We start from the raw sequence: 26495 nt of genomic DNA on the forward strand, positions 1-26495 counted from the left end.
AACATTTTTTGCAAGTACAGCTCAAACCTGTGGATTTTGTCAGAAAAGAAGTGCCCTTGTCACTTAGAGTAATCTACCACGATGCCCTTATATTCCACCATGTCCCACAAATCAACCATGTAATAGGGATAAACAAAGGCAGACATGTTTGAAGTCCATCCTATGTGACAACAATGGTTCCTTTTAATGATAGCTGTGAAGGAATGAGCGTAAACACAAATAATATATAATAACCAGAATTGTATTTTACTTATGGCGCTTTTCCACTGCATGGAACCGAACGGTTCGGCTCGCTTTTGTGCTTTTCCACTGCTGGTACCGCATGGTACAGTGTAGGAACGGTTCGGTACGGTACGGTAAGGCAGCGATTTTCCACTACATGGAACCGAATGGTACGGCTCTGAAAAACAGTACCACCTTGATTGTGGTTCCAAGAGGTACCTTACCGGTACCATATCCCACAATCCTTTGCATGCAGTCACTACTAGTCACTGATTGGTCAGAGAATCGTTATCCCACCCACTTAACTTTAGTACTACTTTAGTGGAAAAGCAAACCGTACCGTACCGAACCGTTCCAACACCGTACCATGCGGTACCAGCAGTGGAAAAGCAAACCGGGCCAAGCAGGGCCGACTAGAGCCGAGCCGGTACTTGCAGTGGAAAAGTGCCATTACTGTTATGGTTTACTAAATATTCTACTACTGGCTACTGTTTTGTACAATTGTACAAAAAAAAAGAAAATACATATATTTGTTCATTATGTATTCTCTAAAGGTCCTCGCAAATTGGTGTAGCTCCACTCCAAGTTCCATTCTCCATGCAGAAGCTATACACATCACCTTGGGTCATAGTATATCCTGGATAACAGTAGTACTGAATGTAGTATTGATACTGGTTCGGGAGAGGATTCTTCAAAGTAAGAAACCGGAAAGTTCCATAAATAGGTACCGAAGGATAAAAGCACCACACTCTTCTTTTCAAAGCTTTCAAGAGAACACCATGGTGTAATTGATTTCTATTGGCTTTAGTTGTATGTGGAATACGTGTGGAAAATGTGATTCTTGGCGTGGTTACAGTTATCTTCTCAGTTCCTTGAACGGTTTTGCTGGGCATTCTTGCTAAAAGCAAGCTTTGTATGGCTGTTGTTTTATATCTAAGTTTTGGCAGTTTAGCAGTAACTTCATAAACAGCTTTATTGTATTTATACTGTTTGTCATGTGTGGTACTGTTAGTCTGAGAAATAGAACCTTGTGTTAGTTGTTGGTGAAAAGATACCTTAAAAGGTACCATTTGAGTATAATTGATGACTGATGCTGTAATACTTGTTAGAATTATTGATGGGATAGTAGCAATTGGTTTCTCCTCAATGTTGGCATATTCAGAATGGTTCGTAATGTCATTTAGATTTGCACTGGTGGTGACATGTTTTGGTGACCCATATGTTGACCTTAACATAGAAGATTTATTTGTGTTGACTTCTGGTATAACTTTTTCAGCAAGTGAACTTAGTAAATGTAAAATGGAAGACTGGATACTTACTGAATGTGACTGATGTGTGTGATTATTACTAGTAAGGACCTCCTCAGGCTGTGTCCATTGAGTTGTTCCTTCTACCTTGGATGGTGGTGTTCCCATTCCTAGACGAAAAGCATTCCTAGATGATACATCATTTTCAGTATTTGGATAATGCTCCTTGGTAACTAAAGATCTTAGTGTATAGTTATTTAATGTTGTCGGAAATGGGACGGTTACCATTTTTGATGTTTCACTTTCTGTCCATTTTGTTGTTTGTCTTTCAGTTTGTACCAAATTTGATAAGTTATACGTGTTGGTGACATTTATCTTAGGGGATTCTGTACGTGTATCTAGTATGGATGAAAATACTGACAAGTAGCGTTCTCCAGGACTGGATTTATTAGTCGATTTTAGTTTGTTTCCAGGTGTCAGATGTGGTGAACTTTGATTTTCCCAAAACTTCAAAAGTTCTTTGTGTTGGTAGGAACTCTTTTTGTCCTGGATATCATGAATCCTAATTATGGTTGTGGAGTCGCTTCTAGAACTAATATCACTGTGATAGCTATCAGGTTCATTTTGTATAGTGTTATATAAGATTTTGTGAAGATCCTCTGATGACTTTCCTGAAAGTGACGAGTGCCCCTTGATTGGTTCAATTGTTTTTCGTTGACTGGAACTCATCATGTCTGAATCTAAAACGGGAGAAGCAATTAAGTAATTAGTTAAAAAAAAAAAGAAAATTAAGCATTTGATGTGCCTGATGTATAAAGAGCTGATTTGAATGTTTTTACCTAGGCAACAGTGAAGATAATTTACTGAAGGAATAGTTTCACTCTAGTCTGCATCCACTTTAGGAACTCAGTATGTTTACGTGGAAGATGCTGTTTTTAGATTTCTATAAACCCTACAGAGTGCTTTAAGTGGACAAAGACTACACAAAAACAAACTGCCAATTCAAATGTTGTCAAATAAGATAGCAGAATTATATTTTGGAGATGTGGTCAGAAGTATAAGATCATACCGTTAAGAGATGTTCTAGCATGACACAAACATTATGTAAGCTACATATTTAATGTCAGACCTAAAGTGGAACTAAAGGCAAAACCTAACTAACACTAAACCTACTCTCAGCCACATTCTAAGCCTAATCTATCTAGCGCTGTAAAGAATAAAAATCGCTATACTTACCTGTTCTGCAGACGCTCCTGTCCGGTCTCCAGAAGCAGCTGCTTTGAGTAGGAGAAAGCCGACAATGGCTGGGAAGTGACGTCACCCATAGAGTTACTATGGGGTTTCCATTGTCAGCTGCCTCTCCTGCGCACTCCTACATGCTGCAGCCGCGGCTGACAGCTCAGCCTGGGACTGGACCGGAGTATCTGCAGAACAGGTGATTATAGCAATTTTTTTTCTTTACATGGCTAGATAAATTAGGTTTAGATTATGGTTGAGAGTGGGCTTAGAGTTAGTTAGTTGGGTTTTGTCTTTGCTTCCACTTTAAAAGAGAAGTATGGGGTGGGGGGGGGGGGGGTTCAGATTCATACTTAGCTAGCTGGATGCACTTAATGTTGAACTTTGTTGTAATGTTATATTTGAAACAGGCTTCCTTTAGCACTTTCACAGTCTCTGACAGTCTCCTGTGACATGTCCACAGTCTCTGACCATCTCCTGTATCATGTCTGTGGTCTCTGACCATCTCTTGTATTATGATTCAGTCTCTGACCATCTCTTGTATTATGTCTGCAGTCTCTGACCATCTCTTATACTGTATCTACAGTCTCTGATAAGCTCTTTTATCATATCTGTGGTCTCTGGCCATCTTCCCTATCATGTCTGAAGTCTCTGTCCATCTCCTGTACTATGTCCGCCGTTTCTTAACATCTTTCGCACCATGTCTTCAGTCTCTGACCATTTATTGTATTATATACGCAGTCTCTAACATCTCTTGTAACCTGTTTGCAGGCTGTGACCACCTCCTGTATTATGTCCACAGTCCCTGATAATCTCTTTTATCATGTCATTAGTATTTTACTATATCCTGCTGTGTGTCTGCTGTCTCTGACACTGAACATTCATTGAATTGTGTGGTCCTTTGGTAATGTTGAGGGCACACTTGAGACCCACCATATCAAAAATGTTGATCACCACTGACCTAAATATTCAAGGGACAGTTTATTTGTGTTTCTTTTGCATAGTTCTCTCACCTCTACAAACAGGCATTGTGCTATTCCATCTCTTTCCATTGCAATAGATTACAGAAGAACCAAATAGCTTGTAGCCTTTGTTGCATATGAAAGTTATGACAGCATTATTGTGACTGGTTTGAAGACTGCCATGTAAAATACCAGTAGGCAAATGGCATCCACTTGCTGGAAAAGAAAAGGGTTGCAAGAGAAACAGGTGATTTAGAGGCAAGTTCCATTTTCCTATGGTTAAAGCAGCAATTGCTGATAATCATGACCTAAACTGCTGCCAGATTTTAAAGATAATGGAGAAGGAATGCACTAATATCACGGTACTAAACTTCTGGTTAGGTCCCCTTTCCTTATACTATATTTCTGTCACTGCCCCCTACACAACAGTATAATACCTTTGAGAGGTTTTAGTGTTACATCATTTTTTGTTTGCAGTGGGGTAGATGACTTCTCTACCCATGAGGGGAGCTCCAGGCACTAATTATACAATCTCTCAAGTGCTGGTACATGTATTATAGATTTAATGGATATATAAAAAGACTGCGCTACCCTGGTAATTTTCTGTGACAGTATAAAATGAAAAAGTGCAAGTGCAATCTTGTAAACAATCTTGTAAACAATGCTCATGTAATACCTTATTGCTGAATGTTCAAATAATAAAGCAATAAATAATCAATAAATAATTGCTGTGGAATACCGTGATAACTCTTAAAGTGCACGTGCTAAATAATAAATAAACTATATGAAATTGCTTTCAATATATAAATGTACCACACAAAAAATATATAAATATAATGAAAGTCCAGTAAGAATAAGTCCATAAAGTGAATACAAAATAGTATGTGCAAAAACGTGCTCAAAAACTCTCGGTGTGGGGATAAAGTGCTGCGTGCCGGTGATCCTTGGGTTCTCACACTCTGTGCCCAGGGGTAAGGTAGCACACTTACCAGAAGGTGTGGATTCCAATGGCGTACGCCAAAAGGAATCGAAAACGCTTTGTCTGCTGCTCCTGTGTATGGATAGGTGGGTGGACGATCTCCTTATGGATATGGATAAGCATTCAGCATGGAAGAAAGAAGGTAGAAGCTCCTCATAGTGTAAAAAGGTTTTTCCTTTTATTAAACTTCAACTTCATAAAATCACATCAATCTTCACATACAACATCCAAGAACAAATCCATAAAACCCCCGATCGGTACTGCAGACTTTAAAAACACTCCAAATGTGATAAAAACACTCCAGATAAAAAACGTAGGTGACACAGCAAAAACAAGCTCGACCCAAAAATGACTGCGGGGTCAATGTAGTAATGAAGCCGCTCTTAGAGCTCCTATGGTGCCTCGCGGCTGGGGTAACACATAGGACGCTGGCTGTGCCCGCTACTCGCGCCGAACCCAGAAGTCGGAATCTCGGCGTGCGGTCCAGCTGCTGACTCAGAGCGAGGCAACGTGCGTGCCAACCCAAGGATCACCGGCACGCAGCACTTTATCCCCACACCGAGAGTTTTTGAGCACGTTTTTGCACATACTATTTTGTATTCACTTTATGGACTTATTCTTACTGGACTTTCATTATATTTATATATTTTTTGTGTGGTACATTTATATATTGAAAGCAATTTCATATAGTTTATTTATTATTTAGCACGTGCACTTTAAGAGTTATCACGGTATTCCACAGCAATTATTTATTGATTATTTATTGCTTTATTATTTGAACATTCAGCAATAAGGTATTACATGAGCATTGTTTACAAGATTGTTTACAAGATTGCACTTGCACTTTTTCATTTTATACTGTCACAGAAAATTACCAGGGTAGCGCAGTCTTTTTATATATCCATTACTTACCTATGAGATCACTACTATAGTAGTGTTCTTGAATTACTTGCTGCTTCCCAAAATACCTTACCAAAATACCTAGGCGCGAGTACACCACCGTTTTTCATATTATAGATTTAGCCTTTTGATTAGTTGATGCAGATGTCAGCTAGCGGGTGGGCCCTAAACCACACTTCTACTGCGCCAAAGGATTTCCTTCTTTACACCCCTATGAGTTCACAGGACTTCTGTGGCTAAAGGGGATTATAAAAAATACTTTTTCGGGGCAAGGCACATAGCAGGGGTGGATGTACTGCAGAGGGGAGATATTTTGCAGGACAAAGATACACTGCTAGGGAGTGAAGTTATAGTGGGGGCAGATAGGACACTTACCTATAAAGCTCTTTATGACCATAGTTGAATGGCATTTGAATAAATACTCCAAATACAGATTGGTACGGACTTTGTACCAATCTTTTGCAGATATACTGCGGCAGGCTGTCTCGACTCCGCAAATCGCCGTAACCCATACGTCACTCCTTGAAAGCGAGCTTGGGGGGCGCGCGAGCGCAGATTCATCAGAGGGGTAGCTGATCTGCGGGGGCAACGGCCATGATTGCCGCCAGGCACCCGCGATCACTCCCTGAGAATATAGAACTGTCTAAACCAGGGGTAGGGAACCTATGGCTCGCGAGCCAGACGTGGCTCTTTTGATGGCTACATCTGGCTTCAGACAAATCTTTAATAAAGGGGGCGTGTCCGGACGTGAGCCGCGCTGGACATGTAGTCCCAGAGCTCCGCCGCATCTACCACTCAATCCAGTGCCATCCGTGTAACTGTGCCCGGTGCCAAGGAGATTTCTGCACCCATTGACAGTACACTTTGTGGGCTACCCACCGCTACCCTCAGTTCCTCTCTTGGTGACGGGATTGCCGCACTATGGACCCCGCGGCCTACTCGCGGTACCGCCGCCGGCTTGTGTGCTGTGCATCTGAGGGCCTTGGCAATCACCACCCAGTAAGGAGACCTGCCATCTGCTCCCTGTGCCCTGACAGACACAATCTCCTTCCCCTCTAACACCCGGGGACCCGCGGGAGCTGCCTCTCACATACACTTCTGAGGCCTTCAGCGGGCGGCCGCCATTTTCTCAGGGCCTATACTCACCGCCATCACTCGCAGGCCTGCAGGCGCTTCACCACTCAGGCCTCATTGCATACCTGCCTGCTCTGCTCTCTTCCTGACTGGACTCCAGGCACTTTCTCAAGGCTCCATCTACTCACTGTATAGCTGAATATGAATACTAAATACTAAATAAAGGTTCCCGACCCCTGAAATATAGTGTATGGCTCTCACGGAATTACATTTGAAAATATGTGGTGTTCATGGCTCTCTCAGCCAAAAAGGTTCCCGACCCCTGGTCAGCATTCAGCACAGGGCTTCTGTGTTCCTCCTATTTAGGAACACAGGTCCCTGTGTTGATCCACTAAGCCCATCCCCTCACAGTTAGAAAACAGCCCCTAGGCTCACATTCAACCCTTTGATAGCCCCTGGGTTAACCCCTTCCCTAACAGTCTCATTATTACAGTAACAGTGCATATTTTTAGCACTGATTACTGTAGTAATGTCACTGGTTCCCCCAAAAGTGTCAAAATGTCAGTTAGGGGTCCGATCTGTCTGCCGCAATGTTGCAGTCCTGCGAAAAATTGCTGATCGCTGCCATTACTAGTAAAAAAAAAAAAATATAAAAAAAAAAAAGACAAATCTTTTCCCTAGTTTGTAGACACGATAACTTTTGCGCAAACCAATCAAAATACGCTTATTGGGATTTTTTTTTACCAAAAATATGTAGCAAAATACAAATTGGCCTAAAATGATGAAAAAATTTGAGAATGTTATATTGTTTTTTTTTTCAGAATTGTCTGCCTTTTTTTTTTTTTATTTATAGCGCAAAAAATAAAAATCGCACAGGTGATCAAATACCGCCAAAAGAAATCTCTATTTGTGGGAAAAAAAGGACATCAATTTTATTTGGATACAGCGTCGCACGACCGCGCAATTGTTCTTTAAAATAATGCAGTGCGGATTCGCAAAAAATGGCCTGGTCATTAGAGGGGAAAATCTTCCGTTTCAAAAGTGGTTAATGTGTCAGATATTTATGATGTTTATCTAGACGATGCAGTAATGCAAAGTTGCTGTCTCCAACGGTACATCAATTTTTCATGATACAAGTAGCTATTATTCTACTGTATACTTTTTTGATAGCTGTGCTATGAATTTTAAATTGTGTGTGCTCTAATATTAATGACTGTGTTATTGCATGCTCCTTACTGGTGGTGTTATGGTGCTTGCACCATGTGCCCTCTTATAATGATGGATGTGCCATAAAGCCTACACCATATGCTCACCAATATTTATGGCTGTGCTTTGGAGCTTACACTGTGTGCTTTTCATATACTAATGGCTGTGCTATGGAGCTTACACTCATTCATACTGATGGCAGAGGACTATGGAGCTTACACTATGTGCTCTCTAATTCAAAGACAGTAACTCACCGACACAAACAGGTACAGGCTTTCGCCACTTTCCTCTGATACAGCTATTACTGACATGCCCAAGTAATCTAAGCCCATGATTACATGTAAAAGTGGCGTATATCCCTCCGTAACGAAAGAAGGTTGTTCCATTTTCTAGCTGTCCAAGTCCAGGACACCGAGCTTCAGAGAGGCCTACAAACATATAGATACATAATTTTTCAGCGTTTATGTACAAAGTGTATACATTATTTCACATCAGTCCTTGCCCACCTAAGGAACTCTCAATCTAATGTCATGACTATACATACAAAGGGATAACATACAAACTCAATGCACTATTTACCCTGATCAAAATCAAACCCAAGACTCAGAGCAAGGTCACTTTCAACATGCTACCCATGGATATTGTGCCAATAATTATTTTCTCTTTTGTTCATTGATGGACGCAGCTCCTGATCTTCATAACCCATGGGTTATACTGCCCCCTACAGGAGTAGGACACTAGGCAGAAAAAGAATCTGGCTGCGCCTATGGCCAGTCCCAGGGGGTATATTCCCTCTCCCTGCTATAGGTACTCTTTTTCTGGCTAGTCAGGAGTAAGGACCTAGTTCCTTGCTGGGATCTCTGGTCCCGGCAATTTTTTTTTAGATAGAAACTTTTTCTCCTGGTTTTTTCCTGTGAGATCTACAATTAACTGCCAGACCTCAGCTCCGCACTAGGTCGGCCGCAACATAGCCACACTTGACGGGGCTAAACGCCTCGCGAGGTCGCATACGACTGGGTCTCAGCCTGAGTCACAGTGTTCCTTCTGGCTGACAGCCTCCCATTTAGATAGTGAGGAGTTCTGTTTGGAGCAGCGCCCGCCTGGTTCCTGGTATGGTGAGTAGCTGCCCCCCACTCTCCCCCTGGAAATTGTTGGGGTGGACGTGGGCCTCTCCTTGTGGTGGTCAGACCCCTGGGTTCCCCTCCTATTCGTCAGGCATACCATTTTTCATCTGTCTCCCATCTTACCCCCCTCCACTTATACTGGAGCTGTGTGGGTGGTCTGGTCTACCTCCTGGGGTGGGGGCAGGACGCCGTGCTGATGATGGAGGGCCAGGGGGGTGCACTGCCGGCGACCAGACGTTCGGCTGTGTGGAGGGGGGTTGTACCTGGTGGGGGCTCCTGCCAGGGCCCCCTGTCCTGCCTGGGTCTGTCCTTGAAACCTAGGGATCCCTCCAGGTGCCGTGCGGGGCCACCATTTTATTGTAGCCTGTATATTCCCATGCACGGCACCCATGTTTGTGTAGTCCGGCTGCCATTTTGCAGTAGTTTGCCTTTGAAAATAGCGGGGCCATGACAGTGGAGCCCTGTGGGCAGTGATTCCAGGGGTGGGAGCCCCGCCTCATCCCCTGGTGCTGACTCCTAGATCTTTTCACTTCCTGATCGCCGCACATGGAGTGCAGATTATCCTGGTGGCTGCAGGTGCCTGTTTCTGCTGGGTGGTGAGTCTGGTGGGGTTCTCTCCATCTCTGCTGAGTATCGATTGGTGCTTTGTGCCTGGCGACCGGGTGGTGCTGCCAGCGCAGTGGGGGTTGTCCCTTTGCAGTGTTTTACACTTTTGTGGGGTCCCTCTGGTGACTTATGGAGTCTTTGCAGAACATCTATCCACCTGACCCCCTCGGCAACGGGCTAGCAAAAAAAGTGCCCCCGCCTTACCCTGCCTCATCTGTCTCATCAGATCCTTAATCTGATTCCGGACGTGGGTGACTCTGCTGGGTCTGGGACCACGCGCCCGGAATCTTCAGATAGGGAGGATGAATCCTCCATATCTGCCACCGCACACGAAAAGGTGCTGGTGGAAGCACTGATTTTATCTGTGCGTGAGACCTTAAAGATGGAGGATGCAGCTGCAACGAATGCGCAGGTTCCCTTTGACACTCACAAGCCATCCAGAGCGGCAAAGGTGTTTCCTTTCCCCGCCTATTTTGAAAGAATTGCCACTAAAGTGTGGGGATGACCAAAGCGTCCCCTTGGGGTCCCTAAGCGATTTACTAGGCATTATCCCTATGAGGAGTCCCTTATTAAACGGTGGACCCCCTGGTTTCTGGATTGAACAAGGCAACCATGATTCCAGTTGAAGAGTCCCCAGCCTTTAAGGATCTGGCAGATAGGAGGCTGTGGCCCGCAATATATATATATATATATATATATATATATATATGCTCTGGCTGGTTTGCCACTGAGGCAGTCATTTACCATTGCCCTGGTGTCGCAAACTCTGACCGAGTGGGCCTTGCTTTTACACTGTGACCTGGAGGCAGAACAGCTCCCCCCTGCCTTTGCTGAGTTGGCGGACCAGCTGGTCCAGTGGCTGCATTTTATCTGTGATGCCTCTTTGGATGCGGCTCCACTAGTGGCTCGGCTCTCTGTTTCAGCAGTGGTCCTTCGGCATGTTTTTTTGCTTAAATGTTGGTCTGTGGATCAGATTTCTAAAAAGGCCTTGACTGATCTCCCCTTTCAAGGGAATCGCCTGTTTGGCGCTACCCTGGATGACATCATTAAAGGTCTCACAGGGGGAAAGGGTACTTTTCTTCCACAGGCTACTAAGGGCAAGGAACCTAGTCATAGACATGGGCCCTCCTTCTCGGCTCATAAGAAGTTTTTACGTCCCTCAGGGTCGACTGACAAGGGCTGTAAGCCTTTCAGGGCCTCTTCTGGAGGGTCAAAACAAACCTGGTCTGGCAAGCCGAGATCAGGTTTCTCCAGACCCACGGACAAGGCTCCGTCAGCATGAAGGTGCACCCTCACCTGTATCGGGGGTAGTGGGACGTCTTTGTTGGTTTCTGGACCCGTGGACTTCCCTGGTACAAGACAAACGGGTGCACAAAGTCATTCCGTCCGGCTACAAGATCAGGTTTCACTGTTGTCCCTCCGGCAAGGTTCTTTCCTTCCAACTTGTGCTGTCCCTGGACCGTTTACAGGCTCTGTTTGGGGCGGTACAGGACCTGTTGCTTCAAGGGGTTAGATTGTTCTGGTTCTGACTTCAAAAAGTTTTCAGGGTTTTTACTCAAACATGTCAACATTTCCCAGGAAGGAAGGTAAGGTGCGTCCAATCCTGGACCTCAAGGTGCTGAACTGCTTTGTGCGGGTGCAGAATGGAGTCCCTTTCCACGGTGGTGGCATCCCTGCATCAGGGGATTTTCTTGCCTCTATCGACATCAAGGATGCTTACCTTCACATTCCAATATGTGCCAGTCACCAGCACTTTCTCCGCTTTGCCGTGGCAGAGGAGCTTTATCAGTTTGTGGCATTACCCTTTGGTCTCGCCTCTGCTCCTCGGGTCTTCACAAAAGAGTTAGTCCCGGTGCTAGCGTTGTTACGCCAACGGGGGATTGCGGTACTGGGCTACTTGGACGACCTCCTTCAGCGAGCAGAGTCCCCTACTGCTCTGATAGAAAACCTATAAATCACCATACGAACTCTGAGGGAATTCGGCTGGATTCTGAATTTTCAGAAGTCTGCTCTGGTTCTGTCCACAAAGCTGCACTATCTGGGTCTGATTCTGGACTCAGCCTTAGCCAGAGTGCTCCTTCCTCTGGACAAACTCCAGACATTGCAGGCTGCAATTCATCTCCTGCTGTCCAGCAGATGGTCATCCCTCGCTTGCATGCAGGTGCTGGGCCTGATGGTGTCTACCTTGGAGGAGGTTCTTTTTTTTTTCACAGTTCCACACGAGGTCCCTGCAAAGTGAGATTCTGGCGAAATGGGACAAGACTCCACAGTCTCTGGACAATTAGATCCCGCTGAGCCGGGGAACCAAGGAGTCCCTGATATGGTGGATTCGTTTTCCAGGTGCTTTGGCTGGGCAAATCCTTCCTCCCCTTGTATTGGACAGTGGTCTCCATGGATGCCACCCTGTCCAGCTGGGAAAGTGTCCTCTGCAAAAATTCTGCTCAGGGGATCTGGACACTGGAAGAGTCCAGACTACCGATCATTGTCTTGGAACTCTGAGTGATCAGACTGCCTGGATCATTGGACAGATCGTCTTCAGGGATGTCCAGTGCGCATTCTATTGAACAATGCCACGGCCGTGGCTTATGTCAATCACCATGGGGGCACAAAAAGTGTCCTTGCAGCTCAAGAGGTAGCCAGCAATCTAAAGTGGGCAGAACGGTTCGTTCCAGCCCTCTCCGCCGTGTACATTCCTGGGATGGAAAACTGGCAGGCGGATTACCTCAGTCAGCAGGCGTTGGACCAAGGGGAGTGGTCCCTTCATCTGGAGGGGTTTCATCAGTTGTGTCTCTGGTGAGGTATCCCGGAGATGGATCTGTTGGCCTCTCAGCTCAACAGAAAGGTGCAGAGGTTTGTGGCTCGGTCACGGGATCATCTGGCAGATGCCACAGACACGCTGGTAGTTCAGTGGGGTGAATATAGTCTGATTTATGCCTTCTCTCCTATCAAGCTTCTGCCAGGACTTCTACGCTGGATCGAGGCTTAAGGGATTCCAGTCATCTTAGTGGCTCCAGACTGGCCTTGCCAGGGTTTGGTACACCGATCTGGTGCGGCTGGTCACCAACATTCCTTGGAAGCTTCCTCTCAGGAAGGATCTGCTGTCCTAAGGACCAATCTTCCATCCTGCTTTACAGTCGCTGGCTTGACGGCTTAGCTGTTGAACGCCAGGTGCTGATGGATAGAGATTTATCGGAGTCAGTGATTCCAACGCTGTTAAAAGCTAGGAACTTATTTCTAGGAAGATCTACCATCGTACGTGGAAGACCTACATTGCGTGGTGTGAGTCTCTTGGGGTTCATCCTCGCTCCTTCTCGTGGCTCAGATTTTGACCTTCCTTTAACGGGGGTTGAACAGAAATTGGCCTTGAGTACCATCAAGGGCCAGGTGTCGGCTTTGGCGGTCTTCTTCCAACGACCCTTGGCCACACACTCCCTGGTGCAAACTTTTCTTCAGGGTGTTTGACATTTGGTTCCTCCAGTGCAGTCCCCGTTGCCGCCTTGGGACCTTAATTTGGTGCTTTCGGTCCTCCAGAAACCTCCTTTTGAGAACCTTCAGGAGATTCCATTGCTCACGCTGTCTCAGAAGGTGGCATTTTTGGTGGCTATCACCCCTGCACGCAGGGTGTCGGAATTAGCGGCTTTATCCTGTCGTTCACCTTACTTGGTTATTCACAGAGATGAGGTGGTGAGGCTCCAGTTGTTTTGGTTGCGCTCCTGTTGACTGGTTGGCTACTGTTTAACCTGAGGAATTTTTTTGTTGTTCCCACCCCTCATGTTTTACACTGCTTTGTGACATCCCAATGGTTATGAAGATCAGGAGCCGTGTCCATCAGTGAATGAAAGAGAAAATGTGATTTTTTTTACTTACCGTAAAAGTTAATTTCTCTGATGTTCATTGAAGGACACAGCACCCACCCCTCTGTGGAGTTGTAATTCTTCTGACACTGCCTGTACCTATAGCAGAGAGAGGGAGTATACCCCCTGGGACTGCCCATAGGCATAGCCAGATTATTTTTCTTCCTAGTGTCCTGCTCCTGTAGGGGGCAGTATAACCCAATGATTATGAAAATCAGGAGGTGTGTCCGTCAATGAACATCAGAGAAATTGATTTTACGGTAAGTCATAAATCCATTTTTCACCATCACTGACTTATCATGCTGTGTTCTGTACTCAGTCTTTGTGTGGAGGTAGCCAACTTTGTGGAGCAGGAGTTTTGTATGCTCATGTTAGAGCCTACAGCAAGAAGAATTGTGAACAACCTTGACATGGCCAATGCTTATGCCAGATCTACTGAGATTAGCAGATTGAGGCAGCAGTACCTTAGATCTCGCACTGTAGGTATATAGCTATGAAGTACCTAGTCAAACTCGCAACCATGAAATGCACTGCTTTTTTTTAGAAGGAATTCCAGACAAAAGGTATATTTTTCTGGGTACTGCTTAGGCACAATTAACATTTCTAAATTGTCCATATAACATATCAAATCTTTGTTTTTTGAGTTAAGGTTCACTTTAGTATCTAAAATTAGAAATATACACTGCTCAAAATAATTAGAGTATAGCATCAAGTCAGTTAAAGCCCTGGGGTATTGATCTGGTCAGTTAGGCAGGAGAGGGGGTTTTTAATCAGTTTCAGCTGCTTTGGCGTTAACAAAATTACCAACTAGTGCACTTGATGGGCAACAATGAGAAAAACTCCAAAACAGGAATGGTTTTACAGGGGGAGTCACTGATATTTTTTCCCTACTCATCTATTTTTACTGTTTTTCACTAGTCTTGCATTTGGCTAGGGTCAGTGTCACTACTGGTAGCATGAGTCGATACCTGGACCCTATAGAGGTTGCACAGGCAGTCCAACTCCTCCAGGATGGCACATCTTGCCATTGCCAGAAAGTCTCCCAGGACAGGCTCAAGAGTATGGAGGAGATTCTAGGAGACAGGCAGTTACTCTAGAAGAGCTGGACAGGGCCGTAGAAGGTTCTTAACCCATCAGCAGGACCGGTATCTGCAAGAAGGAACAGGATGAGCACTGCTACAGCCCTACAAAATTACCTCCAGCAGGCCACTGGTGTGAATGTCTCTGACCAAAAAATCAGAAACAGACTTCATGAGGGTGGCCTGAGGGTCCAATGTCCTCTAGTGGGCCCTTTCACTCACTGCCCGGCACCCTGGAGCTGAATTGACATTTGCCATTGAACACCAGAATTGGCAGGTCCACCACTGGCACTCTGTGCTTTTCACAGATGGGAGCAGATTCACCCGAGAACATGTGACAGACGTGAAAAGGTCTAGAGAAGCCGTGGAGAACGTTATGCTGCCTGTAACATTGTTTAGCATGACTGGTTTGGTGGTGGGTCAGTGATGGTCTGGGGAGGCATATACATGAAGAAATGTACAGACATCTACAGGCTAGACAATGGCACTCTGACTGCCAATAGATATCGGGATGAAATCCTTTAACGCATTGTCAGACCCTATGCTGGTGCCGTGGGTCCTGGGTTCCTCCTGGTGCACAGCAATGCCCGGCCTCATGTGGCGAGAGTATGCAGCCAGTTCCTGCAGGATGAAGGAATCGATACCATTGAATGGAGCCCATGCTCACTTGACCTAAATCCAATAGAACACCTCTGGGACATTGTTTCAATCCATCTGACACCACCAGGTTGCACCTCAGTCTGTTCAGGAGCTCAGTGATGCCCTGGTCCAGATCTGGGAGGAAATATCCCAGAACACCATCCTTTGTCTCATTAGGAGCATTCCCTAACATTGTCAGGCATGCATGCAAGCACGTGGGGGCCATACAAACTACTGAGAACCATTTTGAGCTGGTGCAATGAAATTTTAGCAAAATTAACCGGCTTGCTGCATCATTTTTTCACTATGATTTTTGGGGTGTCTTTGAATCCAGCCCTCTGTAAGTTGATCTTTTTCATTTCCAGCAAACGACGTGGCATCATTTCATTCTTAACACATTACCCAGTCCATTTCATATAGATATCCAGCATGAGATTTTTCCCAGTTGAGATCTGATGTGTTTTCAAAGTGTTCCTTTAATTTTTTTAAGCAGTGTATTTCAACCAGCATTTGCAAATTGTGCGCAGAAGAACTGCACTGGTACCCCTCATGGACTATAGGAGACAGACCAAAATGATAAATATAAAAAACATTTTATTCAATGAACATGATAAAAGTGTCAATGGAAAAAAAAATACAAATACAGTAGCAGATGTCCCACAGGGGACTATGTTAAAACCAAAGAAGTACCCATAGGATATCATACAAATATATCCCAATTCTACCGCCGCCTGGTGAGTAACATGGGCAGACTGTGATGAGTAGATAACCTATTCATCTAACATGTTTCAGACTGAAATTTGTTGAGTCCTTCAGACATGTTTCAAAGGGTAATAATTACTTTCTGAAATATAAGTATTCACTATTAGTCATCATACATTAATATCAATAGAAATTCATATAGTTCTATATGAATAGTGACATAATAACATAGTAAATATAATAAATAGCAAGCTAATGTTATACATACAAAATTGAACAACCATTTAGTACATAGTATAGAGTTGCAGAGTAGGAGTTGCACAAAAAGAATGAGCAAAGTCAGGATGTCCCCATGTGTGCGAAATTGACCAGCCACTCATCCAGAAGCGAGGCTGGATCTTTGGTTTTAACATAAACCCCTGTGGGACGTCTGCTACTGTATTTGTATTTTTGTTTTTCATTGACCCTTTATCATGTTCATTGAATAACATTTTTTATATTTTTGTCTGTCTCCTATAGTCCATGAGGGGTACCAGCGCAGTTCTTCTGCTCAGAATTTGCAATCATAATTTTCTATGGACAGGACTGACCTTGATTATTTTCATGGTTTAGAGCTTTATATTTACATTTCAATACCTTATCTCAACAAATCAAATTCAGCCAGTATTTGGGTCAGAAGCAAGGTCAGCCGGCCAACCATGCAGAGAACTAATTTAAATTGCTTCAATTTCTAGGCATAAAACGTATTCTGTTCTACTTTGTATAAGCTAACGTGTTGTATCATTCATACCCTATTCAAATATAGTCATTTATTCTAGAATTTTTATAAAGGAGAGACAACAGTGCTCTCATGTTTTGAGTCATGATTGTCATTTTTACCTTAAAATTATTTTTACATCATTTTCACAGTTTAAGTGATTGCTGTTCCACGCTTTCATGATGATCTATCTATCTATCTATCTATCTATCTATCTATCTATCTATCTATCTATCTATCTATCTATCTATCTATCTATCTATCTATCTATCTATCTATCTATCTATCTATCTATCTATCTATCTATCTATCTATCTATCTATCTATCTATCTATCATTTACTTTGCATGTGGTAATCATTAGTAAATTGACCCCATAGTGATTAGAGACTTACTAAAGTTTCTCCTGACCAGCAGATATGAGTTTTCACATTAGGCTGAATACATTGGCATGTACAATTTTGTAAATTTTTTGAATACTATAGTTTCCCTAAATTTAATTGGCTACAAATACACAAAAATAGCAGAAAGGCTTGATATAATAAAACATATTAGCATTAGCAATGTTCTGTTCTGAAAATATCTGAATGTCAATGATCACAGAATCATTTTTTTAATTTCTGTTTTTAGGCTGAAAATGAATGGTTAATAATTAATATAATTATGAATTATTTAAAAATCTTAAAAAGTATTATTTTAAAGAAAGGGTAGTTGATGCTTGGAATAAATTACAAGCAGAGGTGAGACAGTCAACAGTAAATTGCTTCAAACATGCTTGGGACAACATAGATCTAAAAAAAGTTAACGAAAAAAAACAAAAATGGGCAGACTCCATTGACTACTCTTTTTCTGCTGTTACTTTTCTATGTTTCTATGTTATCTGGAAAAAAACACTTTTGACTTTAAAAAGCTATTTAATACACCAAGTATGACATATGATCTAATAGGCATGAATATTTAATTGATCATATGGTAGATGTCACTTGGGATACAAGTAGGACTGGGAAATTCAATTCATAGTGATTAGAAACTTACTAACGTTTTTCCAGACCAACAAATTTGTAAATCTAAATTTCAGTTGGCAAGCTTTGTACTTTTTAAAAATTCCCCTCAGCTGTCCAAATTGTCTCAATGTAATACAGGTTCATTTGCCTGAGCTATTTTAAAAATTGACCCTTTAGAAATCACTTTTCCTGTTATAAAAGGAACAAACCAAAAAAAAAGGAAACTTGCTGAACATCACCATGAAGACATTTATAGACAGAAAGAAGTGTGGTATCTCCAGTGAATATTTGGCATCCATCGTTGTAGTTGACCAGAGATCTTATGGTTTTCAGTATAGGCTATAGATGTGTCATTGCTGAGAACAGCTTTGTGTCCTATGCTAAACAGATCCAATTATATTTAGAACAACTTCATAGCACCAGACAGGTCGCCTGCTGCTGCTACCTTTTGTTTTGAAGTAAAATTGTTCCTTCTTAATCACAGGTCTGAATTTGAACTGACAAGGATAAATGTGGAGCTGCCTAGCATGTTCTACATAACTGGATAAATAGCTGTAACCTTCCCCCACTGGTCACAGCCTGGTAATAAACTGGAGAACACCTAAGGGCATGAGTTCATATACAAACAAGTATTCAGTTTTAGAATCCTTAACTTTATTCTAGACATGCTCTTTTATGAGCAGAAAGAGTTAAAGTAGAACTCTGCTAAGTAAAATTTACACCTATACTAACCAGGCATAGCATAACTCCTGGACTATTGCAGATAAACATTTATTTCAGTGGGAAACATTTGCTATCATTTGCTTCACCATGAGAGGAAGAAAAGAAAATCACTTGATTCCCCCATCAACACACAGTCAGTATTTATGAGGGAATCCCTCCTGCAGCACTATTGTGTTCTGCCGACGGGGAGCCTTCCCTGCCAGCAGAACACAATGATCATTGCCAGCGGCAGGTTGGTTGTACTGACGTTGATTGATGGATCGGGTTCAGTAAAATCAGACAGCTCATAGATAGTTCCTATGTTGGTCAGTCCTTGCTGAACTGAATGAGATTCGATCCATCTATGGTTGACTTTAGACAAACTTTGGCAGTACAGTGGTTAGAAGTTCTTCCTTACACTGAGGTGCCTGGTTTGAATGCTGATAAAGATACTGTATACTGTATGTATGGAGTTTGCAGTATGGAGTTCTTCCTGAAGTCTAAAGACATGCTGGTTAACTTGTTCCTGTCCAACTTGGCACTAGGATGTATGCATGTGAGATTGAGACATTAGATTGTAAGCTCTTTGAGGCCAGGAACTGAATTGACTATGCATTAGGGGTGTGTGTGATTCCTGCGCTGTCTGGGGTGGTCTGAGACTCCCTGATGCTGCACCACTGATACTGATACTACACAGTTAGACAGATATTGTTATGGGGGTAGTGGTGCGCTTCAGGGGCTAGATGTTATGTGTATCTCTAAATTTAATTGGTGAGTACAAGATATGGGTGTGTGTCAATAAATTTTAAGAAAAGTGCTAGGTGCTGGAGTGGTGCCGATGTGTTATATCGTTGAAAAAGTAATAAATAAATAAATGAATAAAGTGCATTGTGTTTCCAAAAAATCTCTGTGAAATCTTAATCGATATGTATATCAACTAGATAGCCAAATACACTGACGGTGTCTTCTTCACAAATTCAATAAATAAATATACCATCAATTTCATACATCATCATCAAAAAATGAATAAAATCAAATAAATCGATCGATAAAAATTGAATATATATAGGTGCTCATTTAAAGTGCTGCATGCCTCCTACAGTAACCTTATGAAATATTCCAAAGTTCTCCCAATAAGTGAGACTAAGAAAAATAAATACGGTAGAAATACATATAAAAAGTCTTTTCCAGAAATAAAGTCCAAAGTGTTCCAAAGCATAAACGTGTTGTTTTTCCTTTATGGACGTGCTTAGATGTATAAATAAAGTGACTTAGTGTCCTCCACCTTGTGTGTCACCTCTATGTGCGCTAAACTCTCACCTTAAAGGCAAGAAAGATATGCCTCTGATATATATCCAGACTCTGGGTAGATGTTGCTCCCTTTGGCCTCTGTCCGTTTTGGATCCAGATCCCCGGTCCTATTTCCCCTTAAATTAGAATATCCTGGACTCCTATAGATGACCGGTTCGGTCCGCTTTCCTTGTACTATCCTCCTTTTTTGGCTCAAAAACAAAGGACTATCCTGGTGCAGTAAATCTATACTTTTATTGCCATATATATATAGAAATGCACTTACAGTGTTGAGAAGATTAATTCGCATAAACCACAACAACCGCCGCTGTGGAGATCGAGTTCCGTTCGTAACGTCACTTCCGGGTATAGGGCTCCTCCTACGCGTTACGTCACGAGGTCACGTGACTTCCTCAGGGAGTCCCTGAGGACTTCATTTTTTGATGATGATGTATGAAATTGATGGTATATTTATTTATTGAATTTGTGAAGAAGACACCGTCAGTGTATTTGGATATCTAGTTGATATACATATCGATTAAGGTTTCACAGAGATTTTTTGGAAACACAATGCACTTTATTCATTTATTTATTTATTATTTATTACTTTTTCAACGATATAACACATCGGCACCACTCCAGCACCTAGCACTTTTCTTAAAATTTATTGACACACACCCATATCTTGTACTCACCAATTAAATTTAGAGATACACATAACATCTAGCCCCTGAAGCGCACCACTACCCCCATAACAATGACTTTGCATTATGTAAAGCACTGTGTAAATTGTTAGCACAATATAAATATCTGTAATAAGTAATATTTTGAATAGGTTTAAAAAGCTCCATCATAGTACACAATAGAACATATTTCCATGCTGCGGGTGTATGAAAAATATAAACATTACAACAACCCTTTCAGCGTCCATGTAAAGATCACTCAAGGCCATTGTAGCTAATTTAGAAAAGCAAGCAAGAAATAAAGCATACACGATACCTTACAATCCAATAAGTGACTCCCACAAAAAAAAAAACAAATTACTTAAGCATAATGAACTCTATATAATAATAATGACAGCAGTACCAGCCATGCATTCAATATAAACACTTTATTGATTATAAAACTGTAAATGTTCTAGTAGGTTCACACAATATTTTCATATTAGTAATCGCAACTGAGAGGTTACAAGACCCTCCCTAAAGAAATACATGACTATTTTCCATACATTTCATGATTCAAATACAAATAAGACAAGGTGGATTCCATTACTGAGGAATTTCCTCTAAATCACTAATCATGACAGCAACAAATCTCAGAATGATAAGGCTGATCAAAGACAGCCAGGGGAAGAACTAATCATGACGGCAACAAATCTCAGAATTATAAGGCTAATCTAAGCCAAGGGAAGAACGTTTCTTCTTTCTGATGAGCTTTGAACAAATGAAAGAAATTGGCGTATTTAAAGATGAATTTAGATCTGATTAAAAGACCAGATGAGCATTTAAGAAAAACGAAGCTTGGAAATGAGTGTTCAGATTGGTTTCCATTAGTTACTGTGCTCTACATTGTTAGTTGTGCTCTACACTTGCAATATTTGAAATTCTTCTTAAACAAATATCCCAAGCATCAAAAAATAAATAAAAAAAAGACTGGTCACCAACATTGCCAGTGGTCTCCCAGCAAGCTGTTGTTATTACTGATTTAGCACCCTCCTAGTATAGGATGCTAGGTACATTTTGTTTTTGGCTTGCTCTGTAATCAAAGGAGCAGTGATCTTTTGCCTTGGTCGGCTCATAGTTTCACAGGTTGGGAGATTGATTGTTTCCCCTTGCCTCTGGAAAAAGCTTCCAGAGCTTAGGGTGGGGAATTCAAATGACAGGCATGAATATTTACTATGCCTTTGCCAATCCCTGGGGAAGGTGTGCCCAGAAGGTGGTGTGGGAGGTGGCAAATAGACTGAGGCCCTGAGGAGAGAGTCTTTTTTCCCCACAAGGGATGGGTCTGTGAGCTTCAGAGTTGCCACCTGAAGCACCTCTGGATTGAATGCTGGACCTATCCATCAAGGGATCAATTTTGAGGATGTAACTGCTCTAGGACTTGTAAGTGGACACCCTGACTGACTCTCTACAACCGCATAATCCGAGAGACCTGTTTCATGGCCCCCAGCTATGAGATGTTAACCATTCTGGAGCTATCTCATGGTATGCAGCTATGAGACTTTAACTATTCTGGAGCTATCTCATGGTCCCCAGCTATTAGAAAATAGACTGTTCTGTTAACTACCTCATGGTTCCAAGCTGTGACGCTAGACTGTGCTATATTTAAAAAGAGAAGAGTGTCCTCCTTTCTAAGCATTTCGGAGGATTCCATGCCCCTTAACCCTCTCCTGTGAAAGGTCGGAAAGCAATAAATCTTAAAAATACATCCCCTGAGACTGCAAAAAGACACAGGCTCTCTGAAATAGAGCCCCTGTGTGAAAAAGTGGACTTTAGGGCACAACATGAGACACTGGTACAAAATAATAGATAAAAAAAAAAAATCAAATTTTATTAAACGGTTTAAAAATATATTGTTCAAATATTAAAGAAAAGAACAAAAGAGAGAGGGGTAGGCCATATGATCATGGCCGTCCCCTCTACATAGGTTATGTGCTTATTCCCTACAAATTACCCATAAATATAAAACATATAATACAGATGGTCAATATATTGCTATAGCTAGAACACTTTGGTAGAAAACTGAGCTATACATTTTTATTAGATGAAGAGAGGAAAAAGAAAAAAGATGATGTTACTTAGAAGTTGAGAAAACACGTGGGAAGAACAGGGCTGCACACCCCAAATGTCTTATAGGTAAAGAGAAAAGGGTGGCACCCCCCCAGGGGATTTTAGCAGAAAAAAAAGTATTGAGATCAAAAGATATAAAATAATAATTTTTATTTACACTGGTTAAAAAGTTTCCATATAAAAAATATAAGCTCTGGTTTACAATATTAACCCATCGAAAAAAAAAACATGAAAAAAAGGATAATACAAAAACAGTCAAAACAAACAAATTGGTATTTCTACGCATTTCAACCTATTCCGTGGTGGTCTTCCTCAGGGCTTATGTGATGTATACAAGCACATTATAAAATTAGCAATACATAGTCCAAGATATATAAAAAGTAGCTGTAAAAATGTAGTCTATATACGGTACTTACCATTACACCAATGAGTGATGTTCTGGATTCTTGGAGGTCCTTTCCAGGACAATTCTGAACTAACAAAAATGTCTCTGGTAAAAAGACACTCATCGGTGTAATGGTAAATTTATAGGCTACATTTTTACAGCTACTTTTGATATATCTTGTACTATGTATTTCTAATTTTATAATGTACTTGTAAACATCACATATACCCTGAGGAAGACCACCATGGAATAGGTCGAAATGCGTAGGGATACCAATTTGTTGGTTGTGATTGTTTTTGTATGGGTTAATATTGTAAACCAGAGCTTATATTTTTTATGGAAACTTTTTAACCAGTGTAAATAAAAATGTATAATTTTATATCTTTTGATCTCAATTTTTTTTTTTGCTGCTAAAAAACCCCTGGGGGGCACCCTTTTCTCTTTACCACTGATGTTACTTAGAGACCAATGGAAGGGCTTTAAAGTAAGATTTTCATGCTTTGAAGCATCTCATGGTTCTCTTAGATGAAAATGAAGCTATAAAAGTAACACTTTACAACTTTCAACACTTAATAGTGAATAGACACCAAACATTCCCCAAAAAAATGAAAAAAAAATAAATAAATCAGATAAATTCCCTTCATTGCAGACCAACCCAAATATTACAGCATTTGTGACTCAGGTATCCAAACAAATCGAACAAATACAAACTCAGAAACGTAAAGTGGGTAAACCAATTAGACAACAGACAGAAGCCTTGCGAGCATTAGGTAAGAATTACAATGTCATTATAAAACCATCAGATAAAGGGGGGGGGGGGGGGATGTGGCCCTAATGCATACAGATCAATATAGAGAAATGTGTCTCAACATCTTAAATAACAAGGAATGGTACAAAGAAATCTCCCAAAATGTTATTACCAAATATGAAATTTTTTTTTTACGGCTAATAGTGGAGGCATACTATCAGGGAGTAATAGATAAAGACACATATGAACACATGTTAGTTGAGACCCCACCCCCCCGTATACTTACTTTTTATGCTATACCAAAAACCTATAAAAGTATAGCAACACCCCGGGTAGACCAATAGTGTCTGCAATAGACACAGAACAAATGAGCCACATGATTGATATATATCTACATCCCTATGTTTACCTTCTTATATTCAGGAAACCCCCGACTTACTAAGGCGCCTGGAGGGAATACAAGTTCCCTCCAACACAAAACTTGTCGCTATCCACATAGAGGCATTATACAGTAGTATCCCACACACCAAGGGCCTATCGATGGTCAGATAATTTCTTTATGAGAGACCTCGGGAATGTCACAAATACAACAGTTTTATTCTGCATGCCTTAGAACACATTCTCACTAGGAATGTATTTACATTTGATGGCTCCCACTACCTCCAGCTGCAGGGGGTTGTGATGGGGACTTGTTGTGCCCCATCGTATGCAAACCTGTACCTGGGGGGTTGGAAACGCATGCTGTTCTCTGATGACCTATTCTGCAAAATTTTGGCCTAATATTCTCCTTTGGCTCCGATACATAGACGATGTGATATTGCTATGGTTGGGGTCAATAGAAGAACTTTACAATTTTATGGCGACTCTAGGTAGAAATTATTTTAACCTGAAATTCACTGTGCAGTATGATGAAAAAGTTATCCCATTTCTAGATATTCAGATTCTGATACAGGAAGAGGGAAAGATAGTAATAACTTTATAACGCAAATCCACAGCTGGAAATACTCTTCTACACGTGAACAACTTCCATCCTAAACCTCTTGTATACAGTATACCATACTCGCAGTACCAAAGATTGCGACGACTTTGCTCCAGTGAGGAAGGTTTTAAACAGGAGTCCGAACAATTACAGGATAGGCTGCTCACTAGATGGTATTCACATACAATTCTACGAAAGGCATACAACAAAGCATATAGACCCCAGAGAGAAGAGGTTCTGTTTCAGGCCCCCCAAACATCCAAAAACAGAGACAGTTAGTCTCATTACTCCTAATATGAGACAGCATGCAAAAATACGGACTATACCTCAGCAACAATGGTACCTGCTTACCAATGATGCCATTTTGAGAAAATACATCAATCAACATACTGTGTATTTGTGAATTTTTGTAATTTGTATTTTTTGCACTAACATGGTTTGATTGTGATTTTCCTGAATTTCCTTCATGCTTCTGTCAGGGGCGGGCATATGCGTTCCACACGCTCTCGGAAATTCAGTGACGTGGGTTGATTGGCCGCTTGGTCTCTTATTCCTCCTGTTGTTGGCTGATTTATCAGCGCCCATGGTGGGGGATGGCTGAGATCGAGCAGCCATCCCACAGTCAGCGCAATATGCTGCTCGCACATGCGCTGTACTGTTGGAACGCACACCACGTCACCACGTCCCACAGGGGCAACTAGGGGTGTTGAAAATGATCGGCGCATCGATGCATCCTTTTCCAATGTGGAACCCAGATTAATTGCCATTGCGCGTGATGTCACCCTGGCTCCTCTTCCTCCCTCCACAGAAGTGTCATTGCTGGATTTCGTTCACCGTTGGCCTGGCTGCGTCCGGCGCTGTTCCCCCCCCTTATTGGATGGTGTAGCCTCAGGAGGCAGGCGCTGCAGTACATTAACGTGCCATTCTTACCTACGTTCTCCCCCTTCCTCGGGATTTGTAGCTCGGTCACCTCCCCCATGGGTGGGTGTGGTGCTGCTCGGCACTGAAACACACATCTCTGCAGCTGTCATCACATCCCTGGACTTCACATCACTTCAGAGTCTGCTTCAGGAAATGAGCTGCGATGGGAGGAGGAGGGGTGGTAAGAGTACTCGGAAGGTGAGAGACTAGCCTGTCATTCTTAATGTAAGTGAGGGGTGAGTCTAGTTCTTCCTGAGATTTCCCTATAAACTTTCCACCTGAAAACATCCACTTATCTGCAAGTAGTATACTTGTAGATAGAATGCCTTCCTTTTTTTTTTTTTTTTTTCCTTTTGTCCTCATTGATGTTGACCTACAATCTATCTAAGTTGCTGCCAAAAGACTCACCAACGATTTGTTAAAGTGATACTAAAGGGTATTATTTTTTTTTCTGTAAAATAAAAAAGATATACTTACCTGCTGGCCGTCTCTTGTACCATGTCTGCAGTCTCTGACCGTCTCCTGTACCATGTCTGCAGTCTCTGACCATCTCCTGTACCGTGTCTGTAGTCTCTGATCATCTCCTGTACCGTGTCTGCAGTCTCTGACCATCTACTGTTCCAAGTCTGCAGTCTCTGACCGTCTCCTGTATCATGTCGCAAGTCTCTTCTAGTCCAGAAGTAAGGAGTTCTGAGTAAAGGTACACACATTGCCATACGGCTCTATTATGGGGAAAGTTATCGCTAATATGTTGCTCATTATAGATATATATCTTTTAGGTCCCTCTTTTTTATATCAGTGGCTACTGAAGTTTGACTGAATTTTTCCCCTATTCCACCAATCAGGGGTAAGATATCACTAACACTGATAGAGTAAATGTATTATATGCCCTATACAGAGATTTATATCTTGGTGCACCATTTACACTATGGTCTTCTTTTTGGGATTGCCCCCACACCATCTCACCTTACCATCTCACCTTACCTCTGACTGTGTGGTGTAAATACTGGTAAATGTACCAGCAAGGGATCACTTATACCAACAGAAGCTAGGTGGGTCCTTTATGGATAATGGGAGTGATATATAGCCAC

The 26495-nt window shown here is 42.1% G+C and overlaps 1 protein-coding gene across 1 annotated transcript; it reads right to left on the reverse strand.

Moving 5' to 3' along the window:
* Positions 1–770: 770 nt before the first annotated feature.
* On the reverse strand, positions 771–17889 carry LOC309548009 (uncharacterized protein; the record flags this gene model as incomplete). Its single annotated transcript, XM_082247991.1, has 4 exons — positions 771–2209; positions 3719–3883; positions 8081–8254; positions 17820–17889. The coding sequence occupies 4 exons, from the start codon at positions 17887–17889 to the stop codon at positions 771–773; spliced, it is 1848 nt and encodes a 615-aa protein (XP_082104117.1).
* Positions 17890–26495: the final 8606 nt, after the last annotated feature.

This window comes from Pelophylax lessonae (genome assembly GCF_965119305.1).
Source record: "Pelophylax lessonae genome assembly, chromosome: 2".
Classification (NCBI taxonomy): domain Eukaryota; kingdom Metazoa; phylum Chordata; class Amphibia; order Anura; family Ranidae; genus Pelophylax; species Pelophylax lessonae.